Here is a 16081-nt window from a genome sequence, read left to right as displayed (position 1 = left end):
GCAAGTACATCGAGAAACTGAAAAGCAAACACAAAAAGAAACTCAATGAAGTAGGTACTTGTGGTTTTTAAGTCCCTCTTGTGGCTGCCAACTGGTTGGTTTAATTTTATATAGCTCTTACAAGATGGAGAAATAGCCTTCACTTGGAAAACAATGAACATTGTTGAAATTTGAAAACAATTTAACTATCTCAGATATAATTAACAGAAAAGATGAGTCATGTGTACAGTACCTGAACATCCCCAATACTCAGCTCCCTGTTGACATCATATCTTATTATGAAGTCTCCCAAAATGCCATTTCGGGCAATCCTGGTTTGCTCAACAACACTGGGATTGAATGTGACTTTAGCTAAGGTTTTGGTATGTCCAACTACAGTAGAAGGAGGAGGAGAAGCATCACCTGTTGAGATAAAACCACAATATTACAAGTTTTTCCCATTGTCTTACAGCACACACAGTATTACCATGGAGACAGGTTACAGCACAGTTACAGACTGAGACTAAAGATTCAGCTCACCAGTTATAAAATAAGAACTTAATAACCCTTCCTCTCTAATTCTAAACTGAAACCAACATTGCAATGCTATCAGGGATATAAATGTTTAGACAAAATTCCTGTGCTCATTTCTGCTTGGAGGTCGCTGAACTCAAAAGGCCAGATGTTCTCTGTGCGACTGTTAATTGCTTTCTGTAAATAATGAACACGCAACTTCAGATATGTATGTGGTATTCATTCCAGCCAACTCTAGACATCTAAAATGCAGATTCTATACCTGAGATACTGCCAGTCAATGCAAGTATGATTCATTTGACCTGTTTAAACATTTTCTCTACGATTAGATGAATCATGCTACAGATTTCTCCCTATTGATTGTAAAGAGTTCTTGAGGTGACTTGTTCAGATGAACTGTAGGCATGTGACTAATTGATCACTTGATCTGACAAGCCTCTTATGTGTAATGTCTACACCTGAGCAACTCACCCTAGCTGCCTTTCTGTTGAGCAAAGAGTTATCAGTATAGTTGCTGCAATTTCAGTCTTACCGAGACAAAATCCCATACTTGCTAGTGCAGTCATGTAAACTGCATCCCTGAGATGTAACTCACCCTAATCTCCAAGAGCCATTCCTGAGTCAGTAAGGAGAGATGTGCCTTTCATCCCATGTTCCCAGACCAAATCCCTTCCTACTTTGTTTTATGACATGGCCTGGAAAGAGTCCAGACCTCCAGTAGTTGAAACTCAGTAACCTGTCCTCGCCAGTCCTTTACAGAGCTTCACTTTTTCACTGTTGGACATTTTCAATGTCTAATTTACATTTTTATTTCTGGATTATAAACCTATGATTTCTTTCTGTTATTGACTAGAAAGTATAGTATTATTTTCCTCCTTGCAGCAGCCTTTTGTATATTTGAATACAGTTACTATATCATCCCACAGGTTTCTTTTTTAGGCAGCACTTGACATCTAGATCACAATTACTCTTGTCTGTTTATTGACCCAGTTCCTTTCAAACAAGTGACCACAAGAGGAAAATCTACGAGATATAGCAAAATACAGAGCATGGACGAGCTCCAAAGACTTGAGCTGGTCTGTGCTCAGACTGAGGTAGTTAATACGGCCTTTAGACAAACTTTCTGCCAAATTCAGCTCAAGAAGTAAACAGAGCAGGAAAAAGCATTTTTTGTATTAAACTGTGGTCCTCACATGATGAACAGTTAAACCTAAATTGTTTTGGAGACCGGCAGAGTCAGCATTAGAGCTCAAATGCAAGTTTCACCGTCTGCTAATACATGGAAACTTCTGGATAACTGTGATAAGAAATAAAACATTTTCCAAGACCTATGACTTTGAAGAGAAATAGTCATTCTCAAGCATCCTAATGTCTCCCTCCCTGGGTTCATGACTAGTTCTCACATCACTACACTGGAGGAAAAGGATGACGACAGCCATCCCTGAGGATGTTCTTGTCATTCAGAAAACAGCTCCATTCTGGGGTCACCAGAGAAGGCCAGGACCATTTGCCTCAACATCTCCTGTTTTGGGGTTTGTATGTGACGGAAAACAGCACCTGCACATGCCAAATGATTACTTTCCAAAACCTACATGCCTAATATCTTCCTTTGGGACAAATACAACTCCCAGATGGAGCTGTGCATGCAGGAGTCACCAACAAAGGAAATATCCTGGAAAGACTTGTCATCACATTGTCTCTGCTCCATATTCAAGAAGATGTATGCAGGACTTTCCAAGAGCCTCCAGCTACAGCAAAGCACAGTTTCACTTTTCAAAAATCACTGGAAGTTTGTGAAACCAAGTCCAGTCTTTGTGTCTTGGGTCCTTACAGTCAAAACCAGCCAGAATTTGACTTTTTACTGTTTCTGCTCCTACTGCTGTGATTTCCGCCCTGATTTACAGATGGCAGAATATGTTCTTCACTCTTTCTCATCAAGGGACATCTTCTGTCTATAGATCTTTAAGTGATTTCTGTCTGTCACAAACTCTATGGCTACAAGCAGTTTGGCTGCAGTCAAAAGTGCAAATCCTGAATGATCATTAAACAGAAAAATTGTTTTTTCCGCTTTGCTTCCTGCACAATACTTTGGCTCTATTGGATATCATGTAGGAAGCACCAAAAATGTAAGAGGATTGCTCCATGAAATAAAGGCAGATCAGCCATTCTTCCACTTTGGGCCATGTAAACTATTGTTATTATTTATTTCATTAGTTTTGCTAACAGTGTTTACAGTCACAACAGGCTGACATTTCAGTTATGAGTATCAGTCTCTGCTGGTGCTCATCATCTGAAGCTGTGGATGACTCCAAAGCCAAAAATATTTGATTTTCAACCTAAATTGCCTATCCTACATTGGATCTTCCGGACCAGTACTCAGAAAAATAATGTAGTTTCTTATCCAGGTCTGTCAGAGTCAGACGTACCTAAATGACTTGTGAAGCTGCATCCCATCCTCTACAGTGGTTTCAGGTTGGTGGTGCTTTGGACATACTACTCAGAATTGCCATTTAACTGAGACTTGATGTCACAATATACTTTTGACCCAATATTCTCAAGGTAATTTATTAACACTTATCAAAATCTCACATCTTATCATTAACTGTGAGATACTATTGACATCTTCATAGACACAGGAAATTGAAGAAGAGAGTTTTCCTGAAATATTCAAATTCAAGCCAGTCAGGCAGTACCATTTTCCAATGTTCTGGCCTCCGTTCCTTATTTGATCTTTTTTTAAGTCATGACCTCTCATCTGGGACACCACAGGTAACACACTATGGCAGCTTCTGGTCTGGCATCCTTTGCTGACCACTTTCTAGATTGCCAGCATGCTCTGCAGTGAAGTGATACTGAAGAGTTTCAAGCCACAGGAGTCCAAGAAGAGATCAGACACTGTATTTTTCCTAGCTTACTCTGAGTTTGCAGACTGTCTGCCAAGCAGCCACTCTTTAAATTTAAGACTCACAATTCACCTGTCTTCACTTAAAAACTCACAGCCTTCCCTGATGTCTCACTAGACATCTCATGCTCTGGAATCTTTAGATGTCATATGAGCAAGAAGGCTTTGCAGGGAGGATCTAATGGCTCAGATGTTTTGCTTTTTTGGACCAAGCTTCGGCAACGGCAGCCAACGAGAATACAGTGGGTTTCCAAGTGAAATGCTCCTTGCCATGGCCTTGCTCTCCCTAGGAGTATTCCTGTGGTTTCCATTTGCGTTTAGGAAGTTCCTGTTGTCTGCTCTGGGTGCAGCTGGCCAGCAGAGGTCACGAGCAATAAATCCCTCCTATCCAAAACAAGCTGTCCTTCTCTGTGACCTATTTTAGGCCCTTCAGAGACCCTCTGCCAATTTTTTTTTATTTTGTCTGGCTTCTGGTAATGTCTTGATCTCCTCATCTTGCTTTAGATTGGAAAGAAGCTCAGCAAACCTGCTGAATTCATTAACCCTATACACCCATCCGAGTGGCACACACCTGAGCACCAATGATCTACCAGAGACGTAGCCCACTCCTGACTGCCCATGATGGACCCCAAAAATGTGTTTGGCCTTTCAGTGGCTTCCATAGCAGTGATTTCATCACAGCAATGAGTTTCTACCAGCTGTGTAGGATGATTCTAGATAGAAAGGGTCTGTAATTGAATTCTGAGCAAGGTTAAAGCACAGGGAATCTGAGTTTCAGTTGCTTTACCCATCCTGAAATGAGACTTCTATTTTATATAGACTTTGTTGGCTAGGGAGGATTATGGAACATTAGAGCTTGGGCCCATCTTTATATGAGTTGTTTTAAATTTGAAGCACAGTGCCAAGAATGATCAGTGCTCACAGACTGCCAGTTGGAGAGCAAGTTACCAGAGTTTTCCCTGCATGTCACTTACATATAGGAATTTCCACGCTGCACCAGAACAACAGTGTGTCTGCTCTGCTTAGTCTGTCTCTAACCTTGATCAATGCCAGATGTTTTGCAGGAAACCATATACCACAATACACTGTGATACTCCCTGACAGGTGAAAAAGGTTTCCTGTCCCTCCCAACGAGAGGCAGGGAACATTTATCACACAGTGAATGGATATATGGCAGAGAGACTAATTAGTTGTGTAAGGCTTGACCTGAAGTTACTCTGAGTCACTGACAGCCTTGATTTCAATGTGATTTGGTTTAAATCAATAAGATCGCACTAGGCAATCAGTTCAACCCCATGTTCACTTATCTGTCTTCACCTGGCAGATACGTACAGCTCCACTGATTTTGTTGGCATTTTATCACTTAGAGTAACGGAGGATCAAGTCCCACAAGACTTTACATCCTGCTTCCAGCTCAGATTCACCCTCTTTTTTTTTGGTGAGGGTTTTTTTTAAGCAATCGCAGTATCCTGTGCTCCTCACTGTTAGTTTACACTTGAAAAATTACCTTTAGTCTGTCTGAACAGCAAGTGAGGACAGTTGGGGGTAAGTGCAGACACTTGGACTGCTTTGGCAAAACATGGATTTTCCTCTTGGAATTTTCCATGTTCTAAAATGCAGGATTTCCTATCTGCTTTGGCATGGATGGATGGAAAAAACAATCCACTTAAAATAAACAGTTCCCAGGAGATGTGGAGCCAGGGAAGAGCCTGCTCAAATGCTGAGCACAAGGCCTGAAGGCCCAGTTCAAAGCTCGTAAAGACAATAGAAAAAAGAATTCCTATTCAGTTGAATGGAATCAGCCCTATACTCAAGCTTCAAAGTTTCCACATGCTTGTGCACGGATACCACATTGACACAGTCATCTACAAAAAAAAAAATAAAACAAAATCCATCAGCCTTCACAATAACACTGAATTCCCACCACTGAACCTCACAGAGTTTATAATCCTGTAATCCATTTCATGTAACCATTATACCAGCTTTCATGAACCTGGAGATTCCCCTCTCGGTGAATGAGAAATCTCTAAGAAAGGAAGGTAAAAAAATCTATCTTTCTAAATAAAATCAGAGTTGGAATTTGCCAGAATAGTTTATGCCTAATGAGCTGCTAATATTCATTTTTCTTGTTGTCTTCATGAGACGTGTCCTCTAGTTTCTAATATGGTCTTTATTATAGGCAATGTTGGGATTTGGTTTAATGCCTCATTCGGAGAAAAGTGGAAGTGAATGAAACACTAGTTTACGCAATTATCCAAAATTGCCTTGGAGAACTCCCAACACTGTCAGATCAGTTCTTGAGAAGTGATTAAGGCAGCACACATAACAGAACTGTGGGTCATAAAATCTCTCCTTACCTTCAACCTTCCCATTGCCTTTATGCTTGCTGTTTCGAAGGGGAGGCACCTCCAGTGAAACTATGCCTGAGTTCTCCAGGATGTTCACCTCCACACGTAACCTCCCCACCAGCTGCTGGGGACGGATGCTCACTGTATATTCATATTTTCCCAGTCGCCGTTGCAAAAGCTCTTCGTAATGTAGTAGGAACCTGGCCTGCATCTTGCGAGGAATGAAGACAGAAGCTTTGAATGTCTCATGGCCATTCTCCCTGAAAGGAAAATCCAAAAACACTTTCACACCCCATACACATCACACACCACCTCCTCCAGTGAATGATGAATCTGGATTTTCTTGGTCCAATTAAAGTATTTCCTATTATTGAACATGTGAAACAAGCAAGAGAGAAAACATTGTAATGCTTCACAAAGTTGTGACTCATTGAATTTTAGTGTGCCTTAATTTTCTGGTCTGTTGTTCAGGAAGTAACATGATTTCTTTCCCCCTCAACTACATCCTGGAACAACTTGGACATTAAAATGTTGTGTAACAGAGTTAGAAATAGCCACAAGCAATTTTACATGACTTAGAGCATGGTAATGACAACAGGTACTGCTGATAATGTTCTTTTTAGCTGCCTCTTCCTATAATCCATGGATGGGTATGCCAAAGCAGCCAAAACAAAGATGGGAAGAGAATATGTCACTTCTCAGAACAGAGCCAAATGCACAACTCTTACCTTCCATCTGTGGGGCTCAGAGGCTTCTTGTACCTTTCTTTGTCATCACCGCTATGTTTCTTTTCTTTCCCTGTGACCTCCCCATAGTAAGTCTTGTTGCCGATGATCCTGGAGAGACCAGAGATGTCAGCTTGACCACTTTGCACCCCTACACAGTGACAGCCGTACAGTTTGCTGTAGAAGGGTTCACAGACTGTGCATGCGTGAATAGGCTACATGTGCCGCTGGTGTAACTCTACTGAAGTCCACTCGGGTCACTGAGACAGAAGCTGACTTAGAAGTTACCTGGCTGGTTACACCAGCAGAGTACACTTTTAGTCCAACAGTTTACCTCTCTAAAATGCCAGTTCAGTGGGTAACCCCCAAAGCATAAGGATTCAAACCAGAATGCACAGCAATTGCCAAGAATCCCGGTGAACACATTTTTTTGTCTGGTCTTGAATCCGCCATCCAGATCAATACTCATGGTGACTTTCAGGATGAGTGCTCTCAAGTAGCTGCCTCCCTGACTAAAATGTTTCTCCCTGGGAATAAGTTACAGAGCCATGGATTTCATAAGGAAATAGCCCTTAACGTACATTTTGGCTGTCCACTGACACAAGACTGTTTTTCCTCCTATTCAGTCCAAACAGAAGGCTTTCTAAAAGAGCAGGTCACCTATCTGCTATGGTCAGATCCAAAATTATGGACCCAATATCTACTCATAGAGCGGATCTGAGCACAACCAAACCAAACATGTTTTTGAAACCAAGAGCTTAATCTTTTTCCTTAGTGAGTCATTTTGGTATGAGCTTGGTTGCCCTCTACTTGCTCTGTTATTCACACAGAATGACCAGCAGCAAGTGAAGCTCTCTGCTAGTTGGAGTTGACTCTCCTCCATTGATGATGAGGAGAACCTGGAACAACAAGGAGCTTCTTGGACACCACAGTCTGGCAAGATAACTGTCATTGATGAAACTTTAATTGGAAAGGTTTCTGAGGGCTAGATGAGATCTTTCTGGTTCAAATCAAAGGGGGAAGGAGAATGAAGCTGACAAAAGACACTCAGGAAATAGAATAATTTTCTTCCCTACATACATTGAGGACTTGAATATTAGCATCCTGTCATTCAAGGACTTGCTCTGTGCTTTGGGGTCACAAGTCATCTCAAGTGGAGTACAGCATTTGTGTGGTTTTATTTTTCCCAAAGAAATACAAAAAGCCCTTGATACATTTCTACTGAGGGTTTAGCCAGTTTTTGAAATCTCAGAGACCTATCTGTGGGATAAGACAAACATCATCCACCCAGCTGTCAGCATTACTTACTTACATGGTAAAGTTGGAGATGAAGGCTGCAGCTGGGATCTGCATCTCAAACACACCTTCGCGTGCCTCAGATCCGCTGTTCACCATCGTGCACGACACCGTGGTGAAAGCATACCGAGAAATGATTGTGGATTTCACAGTGAATTCAGACATCCGAGGCCTGGTTTCCTGAGGGTATCAAAAAGTTACCCATTAACAATGGCAACTAAATAACTCACCCCTTCAATGTTTTGATGGCTTTAATACTTCGAATCATAGAATCATAAAGTTGAAAAAGAGCGTCAAGATCATCAGGTCCAACTGTTAACCTGGCACGCCAAGTCCACCTATAAACCATTTCCCTACATGCCAAATCTACACATCTTTTAAATACCTCCAGGGACGGTGACTCAACCGCTTTCCTCAATATTCTCCAGCAAATTACCACCCTTTGAGTATTAGACTCCCCTATGAAAAAACACTTAACAATCAAGATGGGCTTGCCCTCAAAATTTCAGGTGAGCTGCAAAAGGTAAACCAGGAACATGGCACTACTTTTGGTCATGCAAAGGCTGCAGTCATTCTCCTATGCCTGGGAAGGGTCCGGGAAGGATAAGAACCCTGATTATGCCAGTCTTTATGTTGTGAAGCACACTGACAAAATCCACCTGTATCCTAAATTGCACCCTTCAACCGCAACCATGTGAGAGGATTTGGATTAGTCGCTTGTGGCCTGGGAAAAGAAATCCAAATTATGTCTCCATAGGATCCAGAAATAACATCAGAGAAACTGCTCTGTGGACTGTGCACGATGCAGCATCTTCAAATTCACTCAATCAGATCCGTAAATTACATAAACAGAAAAACTGCTGTCAGTGGAGCAGGGTGAGTTTGCCTCTGCTGAGAATCCATCCTTGAGGTCTCAGCCAATGGATGGATGAGACTTAATAAGAAACACTGACACTGTGACATCTCAGGCAAAATATTTTAAGCCTTTTAGCCCACACTGGATTCCTTCCAGCAGAGAAGCAAGAGACCGCAATGAATGACACATGATGTAGCAATAGAAGCTGAAAGCCAATTTCTGCTTCTTGGGAATGTGTTTTTGTTCACAAGCCCTGGGTTGGAGCATGTCTCCAGGCTAACATGATTTTTTGACAGCAACATCTCCATGGAGCTCAACAGTTTTCTTCCTGGAAGTCTTCAGTGTTTTTAACTATAAGCAGTCAGTGTAAAAAAAAAAAAAACATTTCTGTATGTTGCCTTAAACAGTCAAAGACCTTAAACCCTCAAAACCAGAAGGAAGCTGAAGAGTAAAATACATTGGAAATACAGAGCAACTTCACTAAGACAAATAAACTGAAACTCTTCCTATTGAGGTTGATAAAAAGTCACAGCCACATAAGACTTGTGAAGACAAGAACATACTCTTCAGCTGCACTTCCAGGCTCTTTGTCCAAATACAAACAAGTTTGACAAATGGCTTAACAAAGGGAGCAAGTGTTCGTATAAGTATGAAACAAGAACGTTTCTGTAGTAGCATCAGAAGCAGTATAATTACCGAGCATCCAACCAGCCAAGCTGCTGGGCTAGTGAATTCCAGGCAAATGGAAGAATGAGGATCCACTGGAAATAAACACAAAACTGTCAATGGACTTGGAATAAAGCCCCACCTGCCTACACTTTCAAGGCTTGGAAAGACTCTGACAAATGTGTCTCAGATTAATCCAATTATGATAGATATTTTTAACAGCTGTAGAATGTGCAACGTGCTCTCTGTGTCCTCAGTCATCCTGCTCAGCACAGGCTCAGCTCACACGGAGCACGATGGAAAGAAATTAGCACTTCCAGGGTGCAATTCATCTCACTGATTTGAGACAGCTCAGTGAGATGGGTCTAGACTAGACACATCTACTCAGATCTAATGCCACTCCCCTTGGCCACTAGCGGCTTTTACTCAATCGCCGGTGATTAGAACTAGATCCTGCTGTTCTTAAGACCTCCCCTGTTACATAGGCATGGCTTCCCAGTCTCATTATCCTGAAGGTGGAGAGGATGGGGAGTTTTGATCAGAAGTAGCGTTGTAGGAATGTTTCCAGATATAAGGAGCTGATGTCTCATGTAGGCTTTCATACCATTAATTGCCTGTGGCACAGCAAGAAATATAAAGGCTATAATAACATAAGTAAAATAAATAATCTGAAACCAAAGCAAATTCTTTGGTTGCAGATCTTCTGCATCCACTCCCAGGTTCTGCATTTTATCATAAGCTGTGGGTTCATAGTTGACAGCTCAGCAACAAAAGAGGGTCAAGTCCTTTGCCTTTAGTTCAGATAGAAGGTGGTTCTGCAGTGAGAGATCTGACACCGAATCTAACATTGAATGCAGTGATGGATTCACGTAAACTCAGAAAATTTTCAGAATAGGACAGAGGACATGGACTTGCCCTTGTTAAGACAAGAACATAATAATGGTTGTATTGGGTGAAAGCAAAGGCAATTCTAGCCCTGTAGCCTATCACTGGCAAAGATCAATAGTGCACCACTAGAGAAGAGTGTAAAATCAGTTCAACCTGCACTGAAAATACCCTGAAATATCATCTCAGCTTTCAGTAATTTGTGGCTGAAGAAACTCCTGAGCCAAGGGCGATATTTTTGTCCTTAGTAAACCTCTGGATTTTTCTCTATGACTTTACACAGCTGCTTTGTAAATCCATGTAAACTTCTGGCATTCCCAACACCTTGTAGCAAGGAGTTCCACATCTTAATAGCATTTTGTATGAAGAACCACACCACCTAGAGCTTTTTCCTGTATCTATTATTTGTCGGCTTCAACTGATCTGTGTCATATCTCTCTATCCCACTGAACAAGCTCCAGTTCTGATATCCTAACAAACTGGGAAATGGCAAAGCCAAACAGCAACAAAAAAAAAAAGACATTCAACACCTCTTCCTGGTGGATGGGAGTTGCTGTTGAGAAAGCAAACACTGTATAAGGGCATCACACACAAGGATGAAAGAAGTGATTTATCTCCCCACCCCTGGAAGGGATCTGCCATTCCTTGTATACAGAAAATATAAACAGTGGGGGCAGAGGCAGTTTCCAAACAGGTTGCTAAGTCAGGCTTGGCGGGCAGCCCAAGTTCCACTCTACAATTCTCGTGCATTCCCTGGAGCTCTTGCACAATCCATCAGTGCCTGATGCTCTGACCTACAGCTGCACAAATGCCTGTTTGTTTTCTCCACTTTTTATTGAGGCCTTCGGAAGATGAGAGGTAGCACAAAGGAAAGAAGGAAAACAAACCATTTGTTTAATATTATTATTACTGTGATTTATTATCCCTATTAAAAATAAAGCTAGGGAATGCCAAGGCAGCAGATTAGCACACTGCTATGAGGCAGGTTGGCTGGGTGCTTTATGAAGGTGTCCTGCTGATTATGATGAACTGGGAGCTGAAATTTTCTTGTCAAACAAATGATTTTATGCTTGTTTCCATCAAATGTTTGTGAAGACAGAAGAGAGCTGGAGATAAATGAAATACACTCCAAGCTTTTGCCTTTATCAGTTGCTTGCATCAAAACAAACCGACTGCATCTCAGATTAGAAGTAATAAACTGGTAATAAGCCTGAGAGTTGCTCTCCTCCAGGCTGCTGATTCAAAACCGTCAGAGATCAAAGGGATCAGAAGCTATTAACATGTGATGGCTGCTCAGTGTGTGAAAAGAGTTCCTCCGGTTCTCAACTGGGAAGTCTCCTTACCTCAGAAAAGCCAGAAAAATAACAGGCTGTGAACAGCAGTTTCATCGGCTGCCTCTTTAGCCAAATTTTTGATCTAAGCTGTGCAACTCTCAGTGCAGCAATCTAGCCAGATCTCACAGATTTGCTGTACATCTCATAATTCCAGTTTTACACCTTAAATTTTAGGTTCCCATGCTGAAAGAAGGGTATTGTCTTCCTTGTTTTCTTCCCTTCTTCAGTAAAGTTTGGCCTCTGCATCAACAGAGAACAAGAGAGATCTTCAAATTTCAAAGCAAACTCTCCATTTCTCTTCAAATTGAGTGAGATTTCGTCAGGCTTACATTCACCGCATGGTTAAGGTTTATAACCTCTCCAAATCTGGGGTTGAGAAGTTGTATTAGGAAGTATTAGAAGAACCTGTACCTGTTGCACTGATCAAAATGAAGATTTGTTTTTACCTAGAATCTCACCTTACAATCACTCCCTGACATAGTTTATTCCTGGGCACAGGGATTTACACACACATGTATACACGTAGAACAAGTGTCATTCCCTCAAGGTAAAATAAAGACACAGTGTGATACATACCAGCCTCTGCAAAAATTTGGCCTGCCTTGGAACACGGCGTGCAACCTGCAAAGAGTTAAGGGAGTTAGTGGAGCCTACAGAAGACATGTCACTTGTTTAAATCCAGACATGGGTTTGTGTGACTGATCACCCATAGCCATGTTCCTCTGGTTAAAATTAAAACCTAAATCTCTGCTATATTAACAGACCCATTGATCAAAGCTCAGCAGTGGAATGTGGCTCTCTCAGGCAAGGAGGTGCTGCATGTTTTGCAAATGCTACATGTCAAGTAACCCTCTATTTGAAGACAGGGATCTAAGTCCTTAGCCCTAGACTTGGACGCTGTGACTTGTCCCTGGAAGTATATTCCCTTATAGCTTCCTATAGAGCCTCACAGAGGCTCTGTGTCACTGTTTTTGCCCCATTGCATGGTATAGGGCACGTAATAAGGGCTGCTAAATGGTCCACGACACTCACCAAATGCCATGCAGGACCCATATACATCCTCAGGTAGTTAAAAGCCAAAGCTTGAGCCAAAACCAGGTCAAAGCCTGGCACTCGCGGTGGGGCTTAGCAAGCCTAACTCCATTCTGCTGCACGTGTGGACTGGCTTCAAGGGAGGACTTGTGTAAAGTAATGTTACAGCATCAGCTTTATTGATATGAGCTCAACAGCAGATCTGTTGCCTAAAATATCTCCAGAGCTACTGTAAATTGGTTGTGCAGTAGCAGAAAAGCACTAGTTGTGTGCAAATAGGGAATAAAGATACTTAAACTCAACCACAGATTTTATAAAGTGCTTTGCCTACAACAACACAATCATATTCCTTGTGTTGCCCTTCACAACAACTCCTCTCACTTATTCCCTGCACATGGTGTCTCATCTTAGCAACTTCTCCAAATTAAATCCCTCCCCAAAACAGAGAGTTCAAGTCTCTTTTCAACAAAGCAAGCCAAGAGACTTCTAAAATGTCGGTTAAAATCTGGAGGGCAGATTAATGTGATGATGGGGGTTTTTTTACCTGATTTGCCCTTTCTGTTGGTTTACACTGAAATAACAGCATTCCCTGTCAAAGAGATGATTTTTATCTCTGTTTATATCATGCATTGCAAAGCTCAGGAAAGCCCAATGGAGAAATTAAACACTCTGCTCTGCTAGAATCATTATTTCCTTCTTCAGTATTTTAGCCAATATCTTGTAAAATTAGAACCATGGAAAAACAGCTGAGGAGAGGAGAGGAGAGGAGAGGAGAGGAGAGGAGAGGAGAGGAGAGGAGAGGAGAGGAGAGGAGAGGAGAGGAGAGGAGAGGAGAGGAGAGGAGAGGAGAGGAGAGGAGAGGAGAGGAGAGGAGAGGAGAGGAGAGGAGAGGAGAGGAGAGGAGAGGAGAGGAGAGGAGAGGAGAGGAGAGGAGAGGAGAGGAGAGGAGAGGAGAGGAGAGGAGAGGAGAGGAGAGGAGAGGAGAGGAGAGGAGAGACATTGTCTGCAGTTTAAATTTCAGAAGAAACTTTCTGTCTGGATCTGTTATCTCAGGCAAGCAAAGCATCTCAGGAGCCTGATATGGGAGGCTGAGGAGTCTCCATCACTGTAGGTTCTTCAGAACAAGCCAGAGAAATGTCTGCGAAGTTGGTCCTGCTTGGAGCAGAGGCAGGGATGAGAGATCAGTGCCTCTCAGTACTTTTTAAACTTTTACCTATTGGAACAAATCCACCTGCCATCCTGTATGGAATGGCCACAATGGCTTTTACTGACTAATTGGTGAAACTGGAAATTTTGTTACTGGTTTTATCTTTCCCCAACACACACCCATTTTGTTTTCTTTCTGTTTTGCATAAGAAGGCTTTGTATGACTTGGCTGCTTAAAAGCTTCCTTCTAAAGTCTTGAGGCTAACCAATAGTCATTGGTAAGCAGCTAAGGATCACCAGATAACAATATTCTGTTTGCTGGGACTTCATGACTACTGCCAAAGCACTGCTGCAGGGTTTATGGTACTGATAAGTCCACCAAAGTGTTTTGAATCGTCCAGCTTCACTAGCATCATCTAATGGAACAATTTCCAAGTTCCCATCAACCTTTACCTTCAAAGCCTTCCAAAGCACTCATTGAAGCCAAATAATTGCTAGTAGTGACAACATAGCTGTTGCCATCTGCTAGTCTTAGTATGGTATACAGAGGATAAGCTGGGCAGTAGTAACCCAGCCACCTGTAGTGGTCTCCAGAATCTGTCAGAGATTTGTTTATAGTGTGGTTTGATGATCTAGGGAAGCATCTGCCTGTTCTTAACCTGACTCATGTGTTCAGTGAGGATGGACAGATGTCCTCTTCTAGATTTGGCTGTCCCAGAGGGCTGGATCACCCCCTCTATTCATACATCACTGCTTTTCTGTTGGAAGTTACTGCTGCCACTGAGCAACACAGCTCCTGTGAAAACACCCTCATTTGCCTCAGGCAAGATCAGCCAGGTTATATCAACACTGTGAGCCTGTTGCCTGGGCTTCACAACTGATTTTCCCCCTAAAGCTGATAAGTGAGAGTTTCCAGATACCACTCCACTGGCAGGGCAGTGGTGGAGATATTCTGTCCCGCTTGGACAGGTGGGTCTGCAAGACAATGTTGGTTTGTGGCTGAATTCCCCAACAAGGAATATGTGTTCATAACAATCTGGATTGACAATGAAGTTGATGAGGTCCTAATAGTGGAGAGAGTTGGGCAGTTCTGGAGAGAGATTCTTCCCGTTCTGAGTGGGATGAGCGACTGAATGACCAGTACATATCAATAAACATGGAGAGTCTCACTCTCCCTGCTCACTGTATGGCAGAAGACACCAAATACAGGCATGCAGTGACATTTTGGACATGCCAGGGTATCCCACCTGGCCTCCAACAAGGCACAGTTCTTCCATAGATCCTGTGTCTTATCTGCCATTCCCACATGGGTGTCTCAGATATTTCGAAGCCTCTGAGACCTGATCAAGTTTCGATGAGTAATTGATGCCCTAAGTGACCTAAAGTATCTGGTATACCACACATGGTATCTGTTATGGACCTGAAGGATGTGAGCACAGACCTGAAGCTCAGCCTTTTAAATCACAGCCTCCCAAACCACCACCCAAACTCTCGCTAACTTGAGAAATGTTTATTTTGCTTTCAGACCCATTTCCCTGGAAAATCTAAGCCACACAATAATATGACATAACAGCCCTCACTTTGCAGAACGTTTTATGCTTTTTTTTCTCTCCTGGTCAAGAAGCATTTTACAATCTGAAATTCACAAGGTTCATTTTATCCAGCATGAGTTAAAAATCAAGTGCGGTAAGACTGAAACCATAGTTGTAAAAACTTTCCTCTGAGCCCGAAATGCTCTGAATTACTCAGACTGGCACACGGCCAGGGCACTGCGTTAACTCCCTTGTCCCTGCAAAATGTCTCATTAACACGGCTATGGGGTTGTCAGCCTTGAACCCATCCCCTGACAGCAGCACCCACCACGGGAGGGTGCCGGTGCTTTCATGGCTTAGCACCTCCAACAACTGCTTTACTTGTTAGTAGTAATCTCCCACAGAGCTGAGCTGTTGCCACAGCCATGGGATGAGTGTAATAAATGCGTTGTTAGCAGACTGCCCTGCATGTCAATACTGATTGCTGAAAGGGGACAAGCCAGCCCCGGCCACCAGGTGCTCCCCAATGACGACCGCCTTGAAACCTACTTGCTCCATGATGCTGTAGTCTGCCAGCAGCTTCTCTTCCAGGTACCTTGCCATCAGCTCCGAGTCAGGCTGCCCCGCCGAGGTGGAGAAGCCCCAGCAGAGCCACAGCCAAAGGATCATGGTGGAGGGGGACGGTGTTTTTGGGGTTCCTGCCCCGCAGGTGAGAGGAAAACCCTGCTGCCTGCAGCTGCTGCCTGCGCTGCCGGACCGGCTGCGAGGAGGCTGACAGGAGGCGAGACCAACCCACCGTCTTCTCCTCCTTCCCAGCTCAGGACCGGCCCCTTTTCCACTCCGTGC

The 16081-nt window shown here is 42.8% G+C and overlaps 1 protein-coding gene across 1 annotated transcript in view; it reads right to left on the bottom strand.

Annotated features, from left to right (window-relative positions):
- Positions 1 to 16081, bottom strand: part of ITIH5 (inter-alpha-trypsin inhibitor heavy chain 5) — a 44298-nt gene extending 28217 nt beyond the window's left edge. The window contains exons 1-6 of the mRNA XM_065049292.1: positions 15785 to 16081; positions 12102 to 12146; positions 7801 to 7964; positions 6492 to 6599; positions 5773 to 6023; positions 233 to 402 (exon numbers count right to left, since the gene is read on the bottom strand). Coding sequence (XP_064905364.1) covers positions 233 to 402; positions 5773 to 6023; positions 6492 to 6599; positions 7801 to 7964; positions 12102 to 12146; positions 15785 to 15904 — 858 coding nt within the window. The 5' untranslated portion in view covers positions 15905 to 16081. The remainder of the gene's footprint in view (positions 1 to 232; positions 403 to 5772; positions 6024 to 6491; positions 6600 to 7800; positions 7965 to 12101; positions 12147 to 15784) is intronic.

This window comes from Columba livia, chromosome 1 (genome assembly GCF_036013475.1).
Source record: "Columba livia isolate bColLiv1 breed racing homer chromosome 1, bColLiv1.pat.W.v2, whole genome shotgun sequence".
Lineage (NCBI taxonomy): Eukaryota > Metazoa > Chordata > Aves > Columbiformes > Columbidae > Columba > Columba livia.
The sequence above is the reverse complement of the archived record's forward strand: the minus strand, read 5'-3'. Positions and strand labels throughout refer to the sequence as shown.